Raw genomic sequence first — 17,284 nt, 5'->3', positions numbered from 1 at the left:
CTATCTTTTTTCTATGTAAGCTATTTCTAAAACTTCTCTAAATGTTTCTGGGCTTCTCTCATCCGGTACTTTGGCTGTTTTCCTCGCCACCTCTTTACATGAAGCTGGTGCCTTTTGAGCCTGTAAAAATGAAGTGACCTCCCAAGACATACTGAGATGTTAAAAGAAACTGCTTCAAATACAGAATGCACTACTTCATTTTTGTTTCAGCATGTTGGTATCACTTTCTCTCCCCACAAGTTTTAATTTTAGTTTCCCAGAACTATAGTAAACAAACTACAATGAAATTGCTTAACTATGTCTCAACTTGTATCATACACTATAGAGTAGGAATCAAATACCAACATTTGGTGCAGTGTTTGGACAGATGTTAGTGCAGTAACCGGTGGGAAGATCAGAGCAGTCCCTAAATAATCAGAATTTTAAAAAAAAATACAGAGTACCCAATTATGTTTTTTCCCATTAAGGGGCAATTTAGCATGACCAGTCCACATCTTTGTGTTGTGGGGGTGAGACCCACGCAAACACGAGGGGAATGTGCAAACACCACATGACAGTGACCCGGGATTGAATCCGGGTCCTCAGCGCTATGAGGTAGCAGTGCTAACCACTGTGCCACCGTGTTGCCCTGAAGAATAGTTCTTGCACCTCTGCAGAGATCAGGGGAGAACATGAAAAAAATTTTAATTCCTAAAATTTGTGATCAAAAACGATGGGTTCAAAAGATGAGATGGTGAACTTCTTTGTATCCATGTTGGGTTTATTATACATTTATTGCAGATTCGTTTGAGTTGACTCACTTGAATTTGCTTGCTATTTGCCACAGCGTACAAAGTTGGATAAATGCTTCTTAATGATCTCTGGTTGTAGGGCAGTATGGTGGTGCAATGGTTAGCACTGCTGCATCACAGCGCCGAGGACCCGGGTTCGATCCCGGCCCCGGGTCACTGTCCGTGTGGACGTTGCACATTCTCTCCGTGTCTGCGTGCGTCACACCCCCCCCCCACAACCCAAAAGGTGTGTAGGGTAGTATTGGCCATGCTAAATTGTCCTTTAATTGGGGGGGGAAAATAATTGGGTACTCTAAATAAATTTGTTTTAAAATAATCTCTGGTTGTGTTGCCTTAAAAAAAACTGCTTTAGGGAATGGTGATGAGAGTTGACCCCATTGGTAAATTTGAATTTTTAAAGACTTTTGTTGTCATATTGCACCTGTTCACATACGTCATGCAACCCAGTATAGAAGAGTTATAATCTAATGCAGTACACTGGAATATCAAAATCTCAATTGGGCAAGAATACAATAATCCATTTAGGAAGGCTACTACTACATTTTGTAGTTTAAATATAGGCAATGCCAATAAACACGCGGAAGATACTACACTTGATCATCTGCTGATGCACAACCTTCATGTGACAATGACTCAGACTCGAGGGAAGATCAGAGGAATTTCTTTATTTCTGTTTACATATTTTGCACTTTAAAGTAACTTGCTGTTATGAAACTTGATGGGCTATTTCAAATTATTCCTCGTTCCATTTTTAAAAATCAGCCATTTAGAAATACTGGATTTAGATTTTAAAATTGTCAATATGCCAGTCATTTCTGATGTGCAAGTATGGTACTTTTGCATTAATGCAGAGTGTGAAGATAACAGTGTACCTCTCTGTTTGGCTTGGCTCTGTCATTCAAAGACCGTTTTTGAAATTTCAACAAACTACTATAGAGCATATAACCATTTCACTATAGTAATGTCTTATTAAAACTGCAGCAGGGTCCTTGCAAATATTAAATAATGTGATTGAAATTTGTGGGAGACGGTAGCGTATTAATATTGTCACTTGAGGAGTAATCCAGAGATCCATGGTAGTGTTCCAGGCACCTAGATTGAATCCCACCAAAGCAGATGGAATTAAAAGTCTAATGATGACCATTGTTGATTGTTGTAAAACCCATCTGGTTCACTAATATCCTACATGTGACTCCAGACCCAAAGCAGTGTGATTCCCTCATAAATGCACTCTGAAATGGAATAGCAAGCCACTCAGTTTGATAGTCAATAAGGAATGAAATAGGACAGAGCATTCAGAAATGGCAAAAATGACCAGAAACAACAGCAGAAAACTCAGCCCTGTTGATCCTGCAAAATCCTCTTTACTAACATTTGGGTCTTGTAGTAAAATTGGGAGAGCTATCTCGGAGACTAATCAAACAACAGCCTGCCATTGTCATCTCATGGAACCATACCTTACAAATTCTGGACACCACCATGCCTGGTATGTCCATTCCACCAGCATAAAGTTTCATGGCATCACATCTAGCTCGGTGTGCAGCAGCTGGGTTGGCGATTATGAGATCAAGTTGGTTCCCTCACTACCTGCCGTAGATGCATCTGTCCATCACAGTACTGATGGGAGTGAGCACCGCACAGTCCTTGTGGAGAGAAATTCCCTCCTTCACATTGAGGGTACCCTTCATTGTGTTTTGTGGCACTATCATTGTGCTAAATGTGATAGATTTTGAGCAAATCTAGCAACTCTAGATTGGGAAACCATGAAGTGCTATGGGCCATCAGCAGCAGAATTGTACTCCACTACAGTCTGACCCTCATGGCCCAGCATATTCCCTTTACCACCAAATCAGGGGGGCAACCTTGGTTCAATAAAGAGTGCAGGAGGACATACAAGGAGCAGCACGGTAGCACTGTGGATAGCACAATCGCTTCACGGCTCCAGGGTCCCAGGTTCGATTCCGGCTTGGGTCACTGTCTGTGGGGAGTCTGCACATTCTCCCCGTGTCTGCGTGGGTTTCCTCCGGGTGCTCCGGTTTCCTCCCACAGTCCAAAGATGTGCAGGTTAGGTGGATTGGCCATGATAAATTGCCCTTGGTGTCCAAAATTGCCCTTAGTGTTGGGTGGGGTTACTGGGTTATGGGGATAGGGTGGAGTTGTTGACCTTGGGTAGGGTGCTCTTTCCAAGAGCCGGTGCAGACTCGATGGGCTGAATGGCCTCCTTCTGCACTGTAAATTCTATGATATCTAAAAAGGAGGTGCCAACCAGGTGAAGCCATAACACAAGACTACTTGCTTGCAAAACCACATAAGCAAGAGCACGTGATAGAGCTCAGCAATTGTTTAAATCTAAGCTCTGCAACGCTGCCACATCCAGCCTTGAATGACAATTAGACAACTTGCTGGAGGAGAAGGCGCCAGGAATATCCCCATTTTCAATGCTGGAGGAGCCCAGCACATCAGTGCAAAAGATAAGGCTGCAACAATCTTTAGCCAGAAGTGTCAGGTGGTTGATCCAGAGGTCCCCCGAATCACAGATGACAGTCTTCAGCCAATTCGATTCACTCCACGTGATATCAAGAAACTGTTGAAGGCACTGGATACTTCAAAGGCTATGGACCCTGACAATATTCCAGTAATAGTATTGAGGATTTGTGCTCTGGAACATGCCGCACCCCTAGCCAAGCTGTTCCATTAGTTACATAGTGAGCATCTACCCCGGCAACGTGGAAAATTGCCCAAGTAAAGCAAGACTGAACTGACATGGCCAATTGCCGCCCCATCAGTCTACTCTATCAACAGTAAAGTGATCGAAGGGGTCATAATTACTGCTATCAAGCGGCACTTGCTTAGCAATACATTTCTCGCTGAAGCATGTTTTGGTTGTGCTAAGGTCATTAAGCTCCTGAGATCATTATCGCCTTGGTTCAACCATGATCAAAAGAGCTGAACACCAGAAGTGAGGTGAGTGACTGCCGTTGACATCAAGACAGCATTTAATCAAGTGTTGTATCAAGGAGTCCTAGAAAAACTGATTGTAAATGAGAATCATAGGGCAAACTCTCTGCTTGATGGAATCCTAACTAGCACAAGGAAAGTTTTTTTTAAAATTTAGAGTACCCAATTATTTTTTCCAATTAAGGGGCAATTTAGCGTGGCCAATCCACCTAACCTGCACATCTTTGGGTTGTGGGGGCGAAACCCACGCAGACATGGGGAGAATGTGCAAACTCCTCACAGACAGACAGTGACCCAGAGCTGGGATCCGCACAAGGAAAGTTGGTTGTGATTGTTGGAGGTCAATGTCTCAGTTGCAGGACATCACTGCTGGAGTTCTGCAGGGTATGTCGGCATGGTTAGCACTGTTGTTTCACAGCGCCAGGGACTCTGGTTCAATTCCCGACTTGGGTCACTGTCTGTGCGGAGTCTGAACGTTCTCCCTGTGTCTGCGTGGGTTTCCTCTGGGTGCTCCGGTTTCCTCCCACTAGTCCCGAAAGACTTGTTAGGCGAATTGGACATTCTGAATTCTAACTCCAAACAGGTGCCGGAAAGTGGCGACCAGGGGATTTTCACAGTAACTTCATTGCAGTGTTAATGTAAGCCTACTTGTGACACTAATAAAGATTGTTATTATTATTCAGTTTTATGTTGGGACCAAAGGAAATGGACATCCATAACAACCTAGTTAAGATGGAGCAAATTGCAAGAATATTCAAGCCTGTTTGCATGCAAATCATTGAAACTTCTGTTGTAGCAATACCTGTTTTTCACACTACTCTCAGTCCTATGAAACTTGCACTTTGGTCAGAAGATATAGAAATTACTAAATTTGAATAGAACCAACAAATTAGTTCCAGGACTGAACTAAAATAAAACACTATTAATCAGTCCAGTTCAACCCCAGACACCTGCCGTTGCATTGCAATATACTCGCCGTTACCAGATAATGCAAGACTACCCTGAAAGCCCAGACCACCGCTTGGTCTCCAATGCAAGAAAGGCCTGACTTAGTTGCCCAATCAAATGGTGTCAAATGTTTACCCTTAAAGAATTAGTTTAGATAGTTTATGGGAATATGATTGGAACAAGCACTAATTCACTGCACTCCTTTATCACATCATGTGATTGGTGTTTGTATGTCCATAAATTACGCAGTGGCATTACTTCACCCATGGTTATCGAAGTATCAAATATCCAAGAGTGGAATATTTTTAGCTCATTGGGAATAGCATGCAAGACCTTGATTCACAGTGGAGTTTAATGAGCATAGTAGAAATTCATTTTTTTAACAAACATTTTATTAAGGCATATATGGTTTTATAACAACAAAAGATACAAAATGTAAACATAATTCAGTGCGTAATAACCATACCCCGCCAACATAGCTTATACACACAATTTCCCAAGTCTCTCCATCTCCTCTCATAGTAGAAATTCATTTTCATTCTGTCCATGACGCAGATAAACAATATGTCTATGAGCTTTATATTTTTCATCTGTGGTAATGGACATCCTCTGGCTCAAATCCAACAAATTAAAAAAATATTTTCTGCTGACTGAGATACATAAAGTTCCTGTTTTACAAGATGTGACTCTATTGCAAAATTTTAAGTAATTGAGCAATTATTAATTATATAAATGACTATTATATACCTATATTGGCATGCTTTTTAACATTTAATATATATCATATAATATAGTTGATTGTATTATTTGTAATTGCATTTGGGCTCCTGAGCTACATGGTTCATGGTGCGTGTAGAGTGGTGTTTGAGAAACCACAGTTGGGTGTTTTTTTTAGTTTGATGAAGAAGAGTTTGTGATATAATATCTACTTGTGGATTGGCTAATTAAGGGGAATCAGGAGATCACAGTCTCCAAGTGAATAGGAGCTTTGATTTTTACATTTGAGATAAAACTGCATAATTTTTTTAAATGGAAATGTCGCCACAGTCCCAGAGGCCCATAGGCTGCTGTCCCCTTTGAGAGCTGACCGGTGGTGATTTAACCTGAGGGTCACCAAACCTCAGACATGGGGCCAAGTTGAGAAGGTGGGACCTTTTCTACTTATTAAACTGAATGTAGATTTCATAAGTTCCCTTTCTGTCCTTCCCAACTCCGTTATTCTGCGATTTTATACAAATATGAATATAAATATATGAATACAAGGGAGTAGAATCTGTGCTTCAACCTCATTTGACCATGCAGTTCTTAGGAATAATACGTATTAGCTTTAGAGCGAGTGCATTGTAGATTTATCAGAATGATATCTGGACACTAATTAGGAGGGAGATTACATGACTCAGGGTTGTAATCCCTCGAATTGATCAATATATGAAGAAGGGGTTGTGTTATAATATCTACTTGCGAATTGGCTGATATTCGTCCTTTTAGTTCCATATGTAATTGTAAGCGGACATTATAGGAAAGCAGTTGGGTAGATAGGAACAGATTATTTCTGCTGGGTGAAGTAGAACTAGAGGGCATAATCTAAATATTAGAGCCAGTCCTTTCGGGATTGAAATTAAAAAACACTTTCTACATGTAAAAGGTGGTGGATATTTGGATCGTTCTTCCACAGCTGCTATTGATGCAAGGTCAATTGTTAATTTCAAAACTAAGATTGGTAAATTTTTATTAAACTGAGATATTAAGGGTATGGGGAAAGGTGCAGATATGAATTTAGGTTGGAAATCAACTATGAAATTATTGAATGGCAGAACAGACTCTGGCTAAAATACTGGAGAAAATTCTGAAAGAGAGAATCTACCTCCACTGGGAGAGGCAAGGTTTGATTAGGAATTGTGAGCATGGCTTTGTCAAAGGGAGATCATGCCTAACAAATTTTGTTGAGTTTTTTGAGCATGTAACCAAATGTATAGATGAATGTAGTGCAGTTGATGTAGTTTACATGGATTTCAGAAAAGCCTTTGACAAGTTCCCACATGGGAAACTTATTAAGAAGGCAAATGAATATTGGATACAAGGTGATTTGGTGAGGTGGATTCATAAATGGCTTAGCGGTAGGAGACCGAGGGTAATGATAGACGGCTGCTTTAGTGTCTGGAGACCAATGACTAGTGGCTTACCACAGGGATTTGTGCTGGGCCCCTTATTGTTTGTCATTTATATAAATGACATAGATGATTATGTGGGGGATAGGATCAGTGAGTTTGCGGATGACACAAAGATTGGCAGGGTGGTTAACAGTGAGGCTGAGTATCTTGGGTTACAGGAAGATCTAGACAGGGTGGCGGGATAGTCAAATGGGCAGATAAGGAAGTGGCAGATGGAATTTAACGCTGAAAAGTGGGAGGTGATATACTCGGAAGAATAATTTAACAAGTCTATTATGAACTGTCTGACACTGGAAAGTTCCGAAGACCAAGGGAACGTGGCGTGTTTGTCCATAGATGTCTGAAGGTAGAAGGGCAAGTTAAATAGGGTGGTGAAAAAGCATATGGGACACTCACTTTTATGAATTGGGGCATAGATTATAAAAGCAGGGAGGTCATGATGGAGCTGTATAGAACATTGGTGAAGCCACAGCTGGAATACTGTGTGTAATTCTGGTCACCACATTATGGGATAGATATAATTGCACTGGACTGGGTGCAGAGGAGATTCACCAGAATGTTGCCTGGGATGGAACATTTTAAGTTATAAAGAGAAGTTGGATAGGCTTGGGTTGTTTTCTCTGGAGCAGAGAAGATCGAGGGGGTGGCCTGATTAAGGTGTACAAGATTATGTGGGGCAAGAGCAGGTTGGATAGGGAGCAGTTGTTCCCATTGGTTGAAGGACCAGTTACGAGGGGACACTAGTTCAAAGTGAGGGGTGGGAGGTTTAGGGGAGATTGAGGAAAAGCTTTTTTATCAAGAGAGTGGTGACAGTCTGGAATGCACTGCCTGGGAAGGTGGTAGAGTCGGGATGCCTCGCATCCTTTAAAAAGTACTTGGCTGAGTACTTGGCACGTCATAACATTCAAGGCTATGTGCCAAGTGCTGGCCAGTGGGATTGGTGAGCCGGTCAGGGCCTTTCATGCGTTGGTGCAGACTCGATAGGCCGAAGGGGCTCTTCTGCACTGTAGTAAATGACCTCCTGTTCCTATGTTTTATTACAATTACTGCTTCCCATTTCCAGGATGAACTATCTACATTTAGTTACATTTTTAAAAATCCTACAATTATGCATTTTGTAATCTTTTTCCTTCTGCCTTCAATTTTAATCTCATAATTTTGTTCAGTTGTTAATTTATAGGCGCCCAATTGTTCACACTAGTTATGGAATCTGGATCATAAAGTGAAAGAAGTGGGCAGCACGGTAGCACAAGTGGATAGCACTGTGGCTTCACAGTGCCAGGGTCCCAGGTTCGATTTCCCCCCTGGGACACTGTCTGTGCAGAGTCTGCACGTTCTCCCCGTGTCTGCGTGGTTTCCTCCGGGTGCTCCGGTTTCCTCCCACAGTCCAAAGACGTGCAGGTTAGGTGGATTGGCCATGATAAATTGCCCTTGGTGACCAAGAAAAGGTTAGGAGGGGTGGAAGTGAGGGCTTAAGTGGGTCGGTGCAGACTCGAATGGGCCGAATGGCCTCCTTCTGCACTGTATGTTCTAAGTGTTTGTAGTGAATGCCCCTGAAGCACCACATTCCAGATTTTTATTTTGACTACTTTTCATCATGAATGATTTTTCCTTCTCAATTTATGGGGCCAACGATTGGTTAGTGACTCAAATAAGTAGGTTCTTGTGTCTGTCTGAAAGCCAAAAGAACACCCTATAGTGCACTACAGTAAATTCAATACTTCTAAGTGTAGTCAGAATTATAGTGCACAAAATGGTGCAGCCAACTTGTAAACATCAAGATTCCACAAACAGCATTGTGACTGCATAATCTGTTTTGGTGATGTTGGTTGAGGGATACATATTGGTCAGAACACCAGGAATTAAAACTCTGCTATAATACAAACAAAATACTGAGGATGCTGGAGATCTGGGAACTCCGCTATTTTATATCAAAATTATATAAAGCCCAAACAACATTTTGAGAGATTTTTGCCTGTGCCTTTAATTAAATTTCCAGTTTCCGAATTCATAAAATATTGGGAATATTCACAGGCAGACAATTCAGTTCTGCTGTAGAGAAAAGCTCTAAGTGCATCACGGTAACAGCTTTATCGATTCACATTGCCATCATGGAAAATCTTATCAAGTCTGCAGGCTAACTATAGCCACGTTAAGCAAAAATGGGACCAATGCCAATCAATGGAAGGTCGTCAAAGTTGCAGCAAGGGGCTTACCATATTTAAAACATAGTTGATTTGTATTAAAATTAGTTGAGTTCTTTATCTTCTAATGTGACAAGAAATTAAAGTAGTTAATTTCACCAATCTAATCTGAAAGTGTGTAAAAGACTTCAGTTACATATGAACTTAAAAATACTCGATGGCTTCATCTGAAAGAAGAATTACAAATACTTTGACAAACAGAATAAATAAACGAGCTGATTTTCTTCCGATAGCTCAAATTGTTTCACAAGAGTTTTTTGTTATGAATGAAATGAGGTACTTTGGGGGGGCGGGGGGGGGGGGGGGGCGTGTGTTGCAGTTGTTAGCACTGGGACTACAGCGCTGAGGACCCGGGTTTGAATCCCAGCCCTAAGTCACTGTCCGTGTGAGTTGGCACATTCTGCCCATGTCTGCATGAGTTTCACCCCCGCAACCCAAAGATGCATAGATTAGGTGGATTGGCCACGCTAAATTGCCCCTTAATTGGAAAACAAAAATAATTGGGTACTCTAAATTTATAAAGAAATATGAAGTACTTGGTGATTACAGTTTTTTAATTGGGGAGGAAGAATACAATTCTTCAATAATGTGGAATTGAGGAGCTATGGTTTAGGTTCAGATATTGCAGGATAACTACTTTGGCAATGCGCACTGTATTTGTTGCCTGAATCCAAATGACTTTGTTTGCATTTCTAGGTTGAAAATTTTACTAAAACTAAAAGATTTTAGAAGTTGTGAAATATTCATCCTGGATGTTGTGGAAATCAGGAATTGTACCTATTTGAAAACGCAAAGTAGTTTCTAATAATTGAATCCACAAAGTTCAAAGCAGATATTTTCCATTTCCTCTACTTTGCAGAATGGACTCATACTTACAATTAGACAAATTCGGCATCTTATGGTGTAAACTGTGCAAATATGCGGCTCCAGTTCCCCACCTCCAGTCCTTGCACCACTTGAGGTGACCTCGCAGGCACTCCAGAGTACTTTAGGCAGCTGAACATAACTGTCTCAGGGCAACTAGGGATGGGCCCTAAACGAATACAGGCCTGGGCTCCTATACAGTAATTACAATTACTTTACTTTACTTTTATATTCTATTCCTCTTGAGCCCATTCTCCCATTGGCTTGTGATCACACATTTCGGTGTAGGCACCCGTTTAATTGACTTAAATTGCTCGACTCCAAAACCTTTTATTTATCCTTCTTCCCATGTATATTCCAATGTAATGTTGCGTCTAAAGTGTACAATTTAAGAGTTTCCTTTTTTTTGCCGATGGTCTACCTAAATGCTTTATCTTATTTCCTTTTGATCTTCCAATTTACAATACTTTATCTCAATATGATCTGTAAATTGGACCAAACCTCCTCTATCCAAATCCTGATTATTTTTGTGTATTTTACATAGTTTTTATCTGACATTTCTTTTTTTAAATTAATTTAGAGTCCCCAATTTTTCCCCCCAATTTTAAGGGCAATTTAGCGCGGCCAATCCTCCTAACCTGCACATTTTTTTGGATTGTGGGGGTGAGACCCATGCAGACACTGGGAGAATATGCAAACTCCAAAAGGACAGTGACCTGGGGCCGGGATCAAACGGGGTCCTCAGCACCGTGAGGCAGCAGTGCTGATCACTGCACCACTGTGCTGCCCCTTTTTATTTGACATTTCTGAACGTGGACTCCCAGTGTCAAACATTCTCGATATCCACCAATTCAAGAATGTTCTTTACCTCAAATCTCTCTTTCGTACCTCCCAAATCAGTATCTTAACTGTCCCACAATGTTGTCTCCATGCCCGTGCATCGCAGTTTTATCTAGCAACAGCTTGTGTGGAACCTAGTCAAATTCCATGTATTTAATATCCATTAATCCTCTATCTGTCCCCTCAGTGACTGGCATGTTAAATTAATGAAATATGGTCCGTATTTCAAGGCACTTTATCATCTTAAATCTCACTTCCTGCTGCCACCAAAGAGAACATGCTGGGAAATCTCAGCAGGTCTGGCAGCATCTGTAGGGAGAGAAAAGAGCTAATATTTTGAGTCCAGATGACCCTCTCTTCCTGCTGGCTGTTATCAAACTGCATGGAGACTGCCTGAAAAGAAAACTAAGTTAGGGAAAAACCACAGCACACCAAGTTACGAGCTGGTACATATGTATTCTTCTAGATGCTCACCAGTCTCGGTAGGATGGCTTTACATACGGAAGCAATGTAGACCTTCACATGAATCCTTTCATTCATGGCCAGACTAATGATGTATTCCTGAAAGAGCATTAATTAATCATGGGAAAAGAGGTGGTATCCTATAATAAGTTCATGACCTCACATTAGTGCCAATTGCATAACACAAATCTATAATTTACACATCTGTAATTGAAACAAAATTCATGTAACATTTTCATGTGTATTGTGACCAGGAAAGTGGTCATGTCATCTGGTAAAAGAGCACTACTCTTCAGTGAATTGACGTTCACTTAAAGTAGTTTTATTTGAAACAGTAAATATGAATCCATGCTAAACAAGTTGCCGTGGAAGCTAAATTGTAACAGTGCATTTTTAAGCAGTGATGTACCAAGCAGAATTTAATGGTGTTGTACAAAAAGACCATTCTTCTGATTATGATCTCTTTCTTTGATAGTGTTATTCCACTCTTAAAGCAATCCATTGGGATTCTAATGCAACGCACTCCTCCATCTTTGGATCATGTGCTGCCCCAATGCTACCAGCGGGTATGTAGAATGCAAGTTATATGCAGTATTATGGAAAGAGACATTTAGAATGCAGCTAGTATTTTACTGAACTAGAACTCAACTCTTTCTCATTTGTTCTTCCAGGTTCAACACTTGCAAGGTGTTTATAGCATAATCGATCCTCACTTCTGGACCTTGTGTAGTGAAGTTTACATTGGCACAGTAAAGCTTCTAGTAGCACCCGATGCAGATGCACGATGGATTTTGAGTCAAACACACAACATTTTCACTCAGGTATATGAAGGAAAAGCTTATGCTGTTCTATCGTGAATGTTTCTCTTTACCAATCTCCAAGGTTCGAAATTGCCTGTGACTTTTTAAGAATTATTTGATAACGCCAAACTTAAGGGTTTCATGAAATTTAATCTTGGACGTTTGGGAAATGCTTCTTGCTGACACTGCAAACAATATTCTGTCATTTGTATGTCTAAAGAAATGCACACTTTGCTGTAACATAAAGTCAGATGATGGTGTTCACAAACTCAAAGGAAGCAACCATTCTGTACCCATGTTGAGAGGTTACTGGAGAATGTATTTGCTGTTTGGATTTGACCCATCTTTAATGAGTCCATTACATAAGCCAATCAGAACACTACTGCTACTTCAGTCTTATTATCTTAGCATATTTCTTGGAAACAGAAAAACGTTCTTTAGTTTTTGGTTTGCTTCAGAAAAATGGTTAAAATGTGCTAGTTAATCATCTTTGATATTCACTGGTACTGCAGGGTCTTTAGTGTTGATCGGACTAAGTTAAATCTTATTAATCTGATCAGCGTCAATTGAAGACTATAAGAACTTTATTATATAGATAGATTTGACCTGTTGAAATGATTTGTATGAGGTATTTAACTTTGATCCATTCCTTCCTTCATGAAACCTGTGCATTATTTCTTATTGGAGTGGGTAGTTCCAGCCTCCTTCCCCCTGCCCTTTTATTATCTGGTAGGTAGTGGATAAGGAGCTTATTTTGTGCCTTCTTACACTTGGTATCCTCCTGGGTGCATAGCTTTGACTGTTTACTGAGTAAAACATTTGCCAAGGCAGGTTCGCAGAATCATGTTTCACAAAAGTAATACATATCAAGCCATTCATGTAATGGAACATGATGTAGTGTAACATTTAGCACAACAATGTACATTCACAAAATGTGGGTTATTAAACATTTTTGAAATGTTGTAGTTAAAAGGAAAAATTGAATTATTTACTAATACTTAGAAATGCTGGAGGCAATGAAACACATTTCTGCTTTCTTTCAATGGGTGAATAAACAATTTATTTTTTTGTCCCTTTCATCCACAGGCAGGAATAAGACAGCTTTACGTCCAGATTGACTTTGCAGCTCTGTAACGTGGTCTAAAAACAAATGGGTCCAAAACCCTGGTGCTGGGATCAGGGAATAAATTTAACTGCTGTTTGGATGCTGGATTGAAACGCCACCACTATACAGTGCGCTTGAATGTGTACAGAGCACTATTTATTTGCATCTTTGGAAGGTTCTCCTCAAAGGAGTCGAGGAATAGTGAAGTAATCTGCAAAGTCACTACCTACTAGATCTGGAACCACCTTTTATGTCAAGGCCTAAAGTGTCTTATTTCATCTTGACTTTATCAAGGATTTAAAGCTGTGTCAGTGTTCTGTTGTCTGATGAGCTAAAACATTGTGGTGGTATAATCCTGCATCCTATTTGGCAGACGTGTTCCCACAATTCATTCTATTTCTGTTTTTGTAAATATTGTTGTCCTGACTATCATTCTGCTATGTGCTCATTATTTTCTAATTGGTTGTATGCTGTACAGGTTAAATGAAATGAACCATATTCAGTTTCTGAAGTGCCTTTTTACAGTGGACAAGAGGTAATATGTGAAGGATGGAAGGTGGATACTGGACACATTGGGGAAAATTTGTAATCATTAACCAGTAGTGTACATCATGGCGAGCAGCATGGTTCTAATGCATTTTAATAGATTTTTTTTTGGGGGGGGTGGTTGGTGGGTGGGATGTTAGCAAACTTATTCTTTTCATAGTAGCGGGATACCAATCAATAGTGCATTCTCAACATCGCCCTTTTTTCATCCTGTCGATTATATGCTGCTGGATATTTTAAAAATCCCACTTTCATCATGGCAATTTTGCACACCGGTGACCATTGTGCGTTCATCTGGATTGGGCAGGGGTGGAATTCGTGCAACACAGCCAAGGATCCATGCAGAGCTTGCATGGCTAGACATTAATGCCCTCAGAAAACAAATATTCTACCAGAAAATGTTGACAGTAACATTTTTTTAAATTAGTGTCCTGATTCCTCCTGGATCTGATTGTTTACAAGTGATCTAATCTGAGTGAAATTTGGTTGAAATTATAGATTTAAACACTGAGCTTTATTAGTTACTTACACAAAGGTTAAGTACTGCAGATGCTGGAAATCTGAAATACAAACAGAAAATGTTGGAAGTACCAAGCAGACCAGGCAGCATCTGTGGGGATGGAAACAGATTTAATGTTGTATGCCAGTAACCTTTTGTCAGAATTGGAAAAGGCCGCTGCCTGAGCTTTTTAGCCCTTTCTGTTTATGTTTATAAATTGCTTAGCTTACCATGGAAGATTCAAAGAGGGACCTTTTATGATGTCAGTAGTTTGCCAGAAGGACGGGTTAATTGTGAGTTTAGTGAATGGTTTCTCATTAATGTTTGTGCTGGCCCCGTTTAAACAGGTGTTGTAGACCAACCAAAGCCCAGCTTTTTGCCGTTGAGCAAGAAACTAGATAATTTGATTTATTTTTCGTTAAATGGTTACATTAATGAGGCTGCAAGAAAACTGAGATTCTAATGGAACTTAACACAGAGTTCATTAAGTTGTAGGGTAATGATGAGAAGTCTAACAAATAATCAGTACACAGCGGCACATCAGGAGAAATTGCCCAGAGTAATTTTGCCTGTGCATTATTGATTGGAGTAAGACTGAATTCCACTAGTGTCGATGATGGGGTAGTGTGCAAAGCAAAAGACTGCAGTCTGATTGCATTTTAGAAAATAGATGAAGATATTATTTTGTTTTGGCTGTTTCAGTAGTGAACAGAATCTACTTTTGTAAATTATTGGAATTCATCTAGCAACAAAGCATGTTTGGTGAAATCAGCTGCATAGGGAAATTAATTTGGAATATGATACAGTATCTTTCCATGGTTGCCAAACTGCATTGTCCAAAGCAAATGTTTACAGCTTGGAAATCTTAGTATGATTGAAATGTTTACACACAAGCTACAATCAAATCCTGTGTATCTGTGCAGGATAAAATGATGGTCATGCACCGACATTCCTTCCTTTCTCCTTCCCCCTCCCCAGATGCTATCTATAAAAACAATTACGTGGTTTGCTTAAGTTCACATCATTCGAGATCTGTTTCTCTCAAGTCACATGCTACAGTGTGTGTTCACTTTCCAAAATGTGAGAGTAACTCATGTATAGGGCAAGTTTATCTGATAAACTTCAATAAATATATACTTCTGCATCAAAGCAAAAGTATTTATATTGTGTTGGTAGGGAAGCATTGCTGTTCACTTTAAACAAAATAGAGTCACTCTGGCTGTATAATGCATTGTTGCTGCTTCTGGGAACATTTTCAACATGAAATCAAAGGGGTTCTTTGTTCTGTACCAAACCTTTGCCTCTACCCATAAATGAATTGGGCATTTGAGGAAAGAAGAGAGTTGTATTATTTTGTTAAAAAATATGGTTGTCAGACTGTAGACGTCTTTTTAAGTTTAGCGGCTTTGAACAGAACTTTCTGGAAGCGTCACTTGAAGGCCTTGAGCTGATCAGCAGTTGATTTTTAAAATCATTCAAGATAAATCTCTTGAGATTCTCAGAAATCTTCAGAAAAGAGATTCAGTACAGTATTTTTAATAATTTGAAGCAGACTTGTAAATGTCACCAAAGCAATTTGAAGTACGCACAACTATGAAGTAAAGACTCTACAGTAAATTGTCTGATCAAAAAACTTGTCTGATTTACAGAAATATACATAATAAATATTTTGACAACTACAGCATTTTGTACAAGTTTTTTAAATGTTCACTTTGTTTTTCCTCACAGGAATAACTAGATTAACAAGCTCCTTCATATTTATTGCTAAGTTATTGAACATTGCTCCCTGTTTCTTTCTCTCGCCATTTTTATAAAATCCTAAAATAACTAAAAACTTTGGAAGAACAGTTGATAAACTCAGTAACTTCAACAGAATGTAACTGAGCTCCATAAATCTCTACATAGGCAACGCTTCTCTGTTTCATGATCTGTTAAATAAACTGTCCCACCTCAGCTTTAAAAATAAATAGCTTGTTTAAAAGACTAACAGCTTGGTAATGACCACTGTGCCTGCACTGAGTTAGTGACTCCCAATAAAAAGATAAACAATGAGAAATAGATTGACGATACAATTTGTAGATACATTAGAGAATTGTGAATTTACAGTTGTAACTTTCATCTTTTAATTATTGGGAAATTATGTGGAGGAAGAGAGGAGTTCTTGGTGTACTCAGATACTCTTTTTAATTTACTATGTTACTGTAACATTGAAAGAAGCACAACTTGGCCTGGTTCTGGCTAATCAAATGGAGTGAGTAAGTGAGCTAAAAGTAGGAAACATTTGAGAAGCAGTGAGCACAATATAATAGAGTTCAGTGTCAAAGTAGAAAAGGGAAAAGTCCAGGTCGAAAGCATATTGGTGAAAACTTTTTAAAATGTTGCCCAAATTAAATAGAAAACAAATCGGAGGGGTGGCGTAGTGGTTAGCACTGCTGCCTCACTGCGGCGAGGAACCGGGTTCGATTCTGGCCCCGGGTCACTGTTCGTGTGGAGTTTGCACATTCTCCCTGTGTCTGTGTGGGTCTCACCCCCACAACCCAAAGATGTCCACGGTAGGTGGATTGCCCATGCTAAATTGCCCCTTAATTACAAAATAAAGAATTGGGTACTCTTTTGTTTTTTAAATTTAAAGAAAGCAAACTGGCATCCATTGATGAGAAATGGGGAAAAATCTAAACAGTAGATGGAAGAGCACAAATTAAGTATATATTAAAAGATCTCTGCCTTTTGTGATATAGCTCTCTCTATTATCCCCATTGTTGAAAAGATGTAAATAAAGTTTGTCATGATATGCAAACATGCAGCAAATGAACACATAGAATAGGACACGACCAATGATCAGTTAGGACACTCGGGGGTGGTATCTCACTATAAAAGGGATGAGGCACTCACATCCCGCCTCTTTCCACAGACCAACATCTACAGAGTGAGACAGGGTGTATCCTCAGCATCACACCTCAGCATGTGGCTTAGCGCAAGGCTGGTTCAGTTAGACTGAGTTACTACATTTAGATTAGCAGAGAGTCAAACTCATTGAGAACTGTGCTAATAGTTCAATAAAGCACATTGAACTCACTTCAAAGTCTGGAGCATCTT

The 17,284-nt window shown here is 39.8% G+C and overlaps 1 protein-coding gene across 2 annotated transcripts in view; it reads left to right on the top strand.

Annotated features, from left to right (window-relative positions):
• Window positions 1–15,869, top strand: part of slc30a7 (solute carrier family 30 member 7) — an 80,388-nt gene extending 64,519 nt beyond the window's left edge. For both annotated transcript variants that reach the window (XM_038794747.1, XM_038794748.1), the window contains exons 9-11: window positions 11,714–11,804; window positions 11,910–12,059; window positions 13,125–15,869. In XM_038794747.1, coding sequence (XP_038650675.1) covers window positions 11,714–11,804; window positions 11,910–12,059; window positions 13,125–13,172 — 289 coding nt within the window. In that variant the 3' untranslated portion in view covers window positions 13,173–15,869. The remainder of the gene's footprint in view (window positions 1–11,713; window positions 11,805–11,909; window positions 12,060–13,124) is intronic.
• The last annotated feature ends 1,415 nt before the right edge of the window (window positions 15,870–17,284 follow it).

Source organism: Scyliorhinus canicula, chromosome 4 (genome assembly GCF_902713615.1).
Source record: "Scyliorhinus canicula chromosome 4, sScyCan1.1, whole genome shotgun sequence".
NCBI lineage: Eukaryota > Metazoa > Chordata > Chondrichthyes > Carcharhiniformes > Scyliorhinidae > Scyliorhinus > Scyliorhinus canicula.
This window is presented reverse-complemented; position numbering and strand designations above follow the sequence as displayed.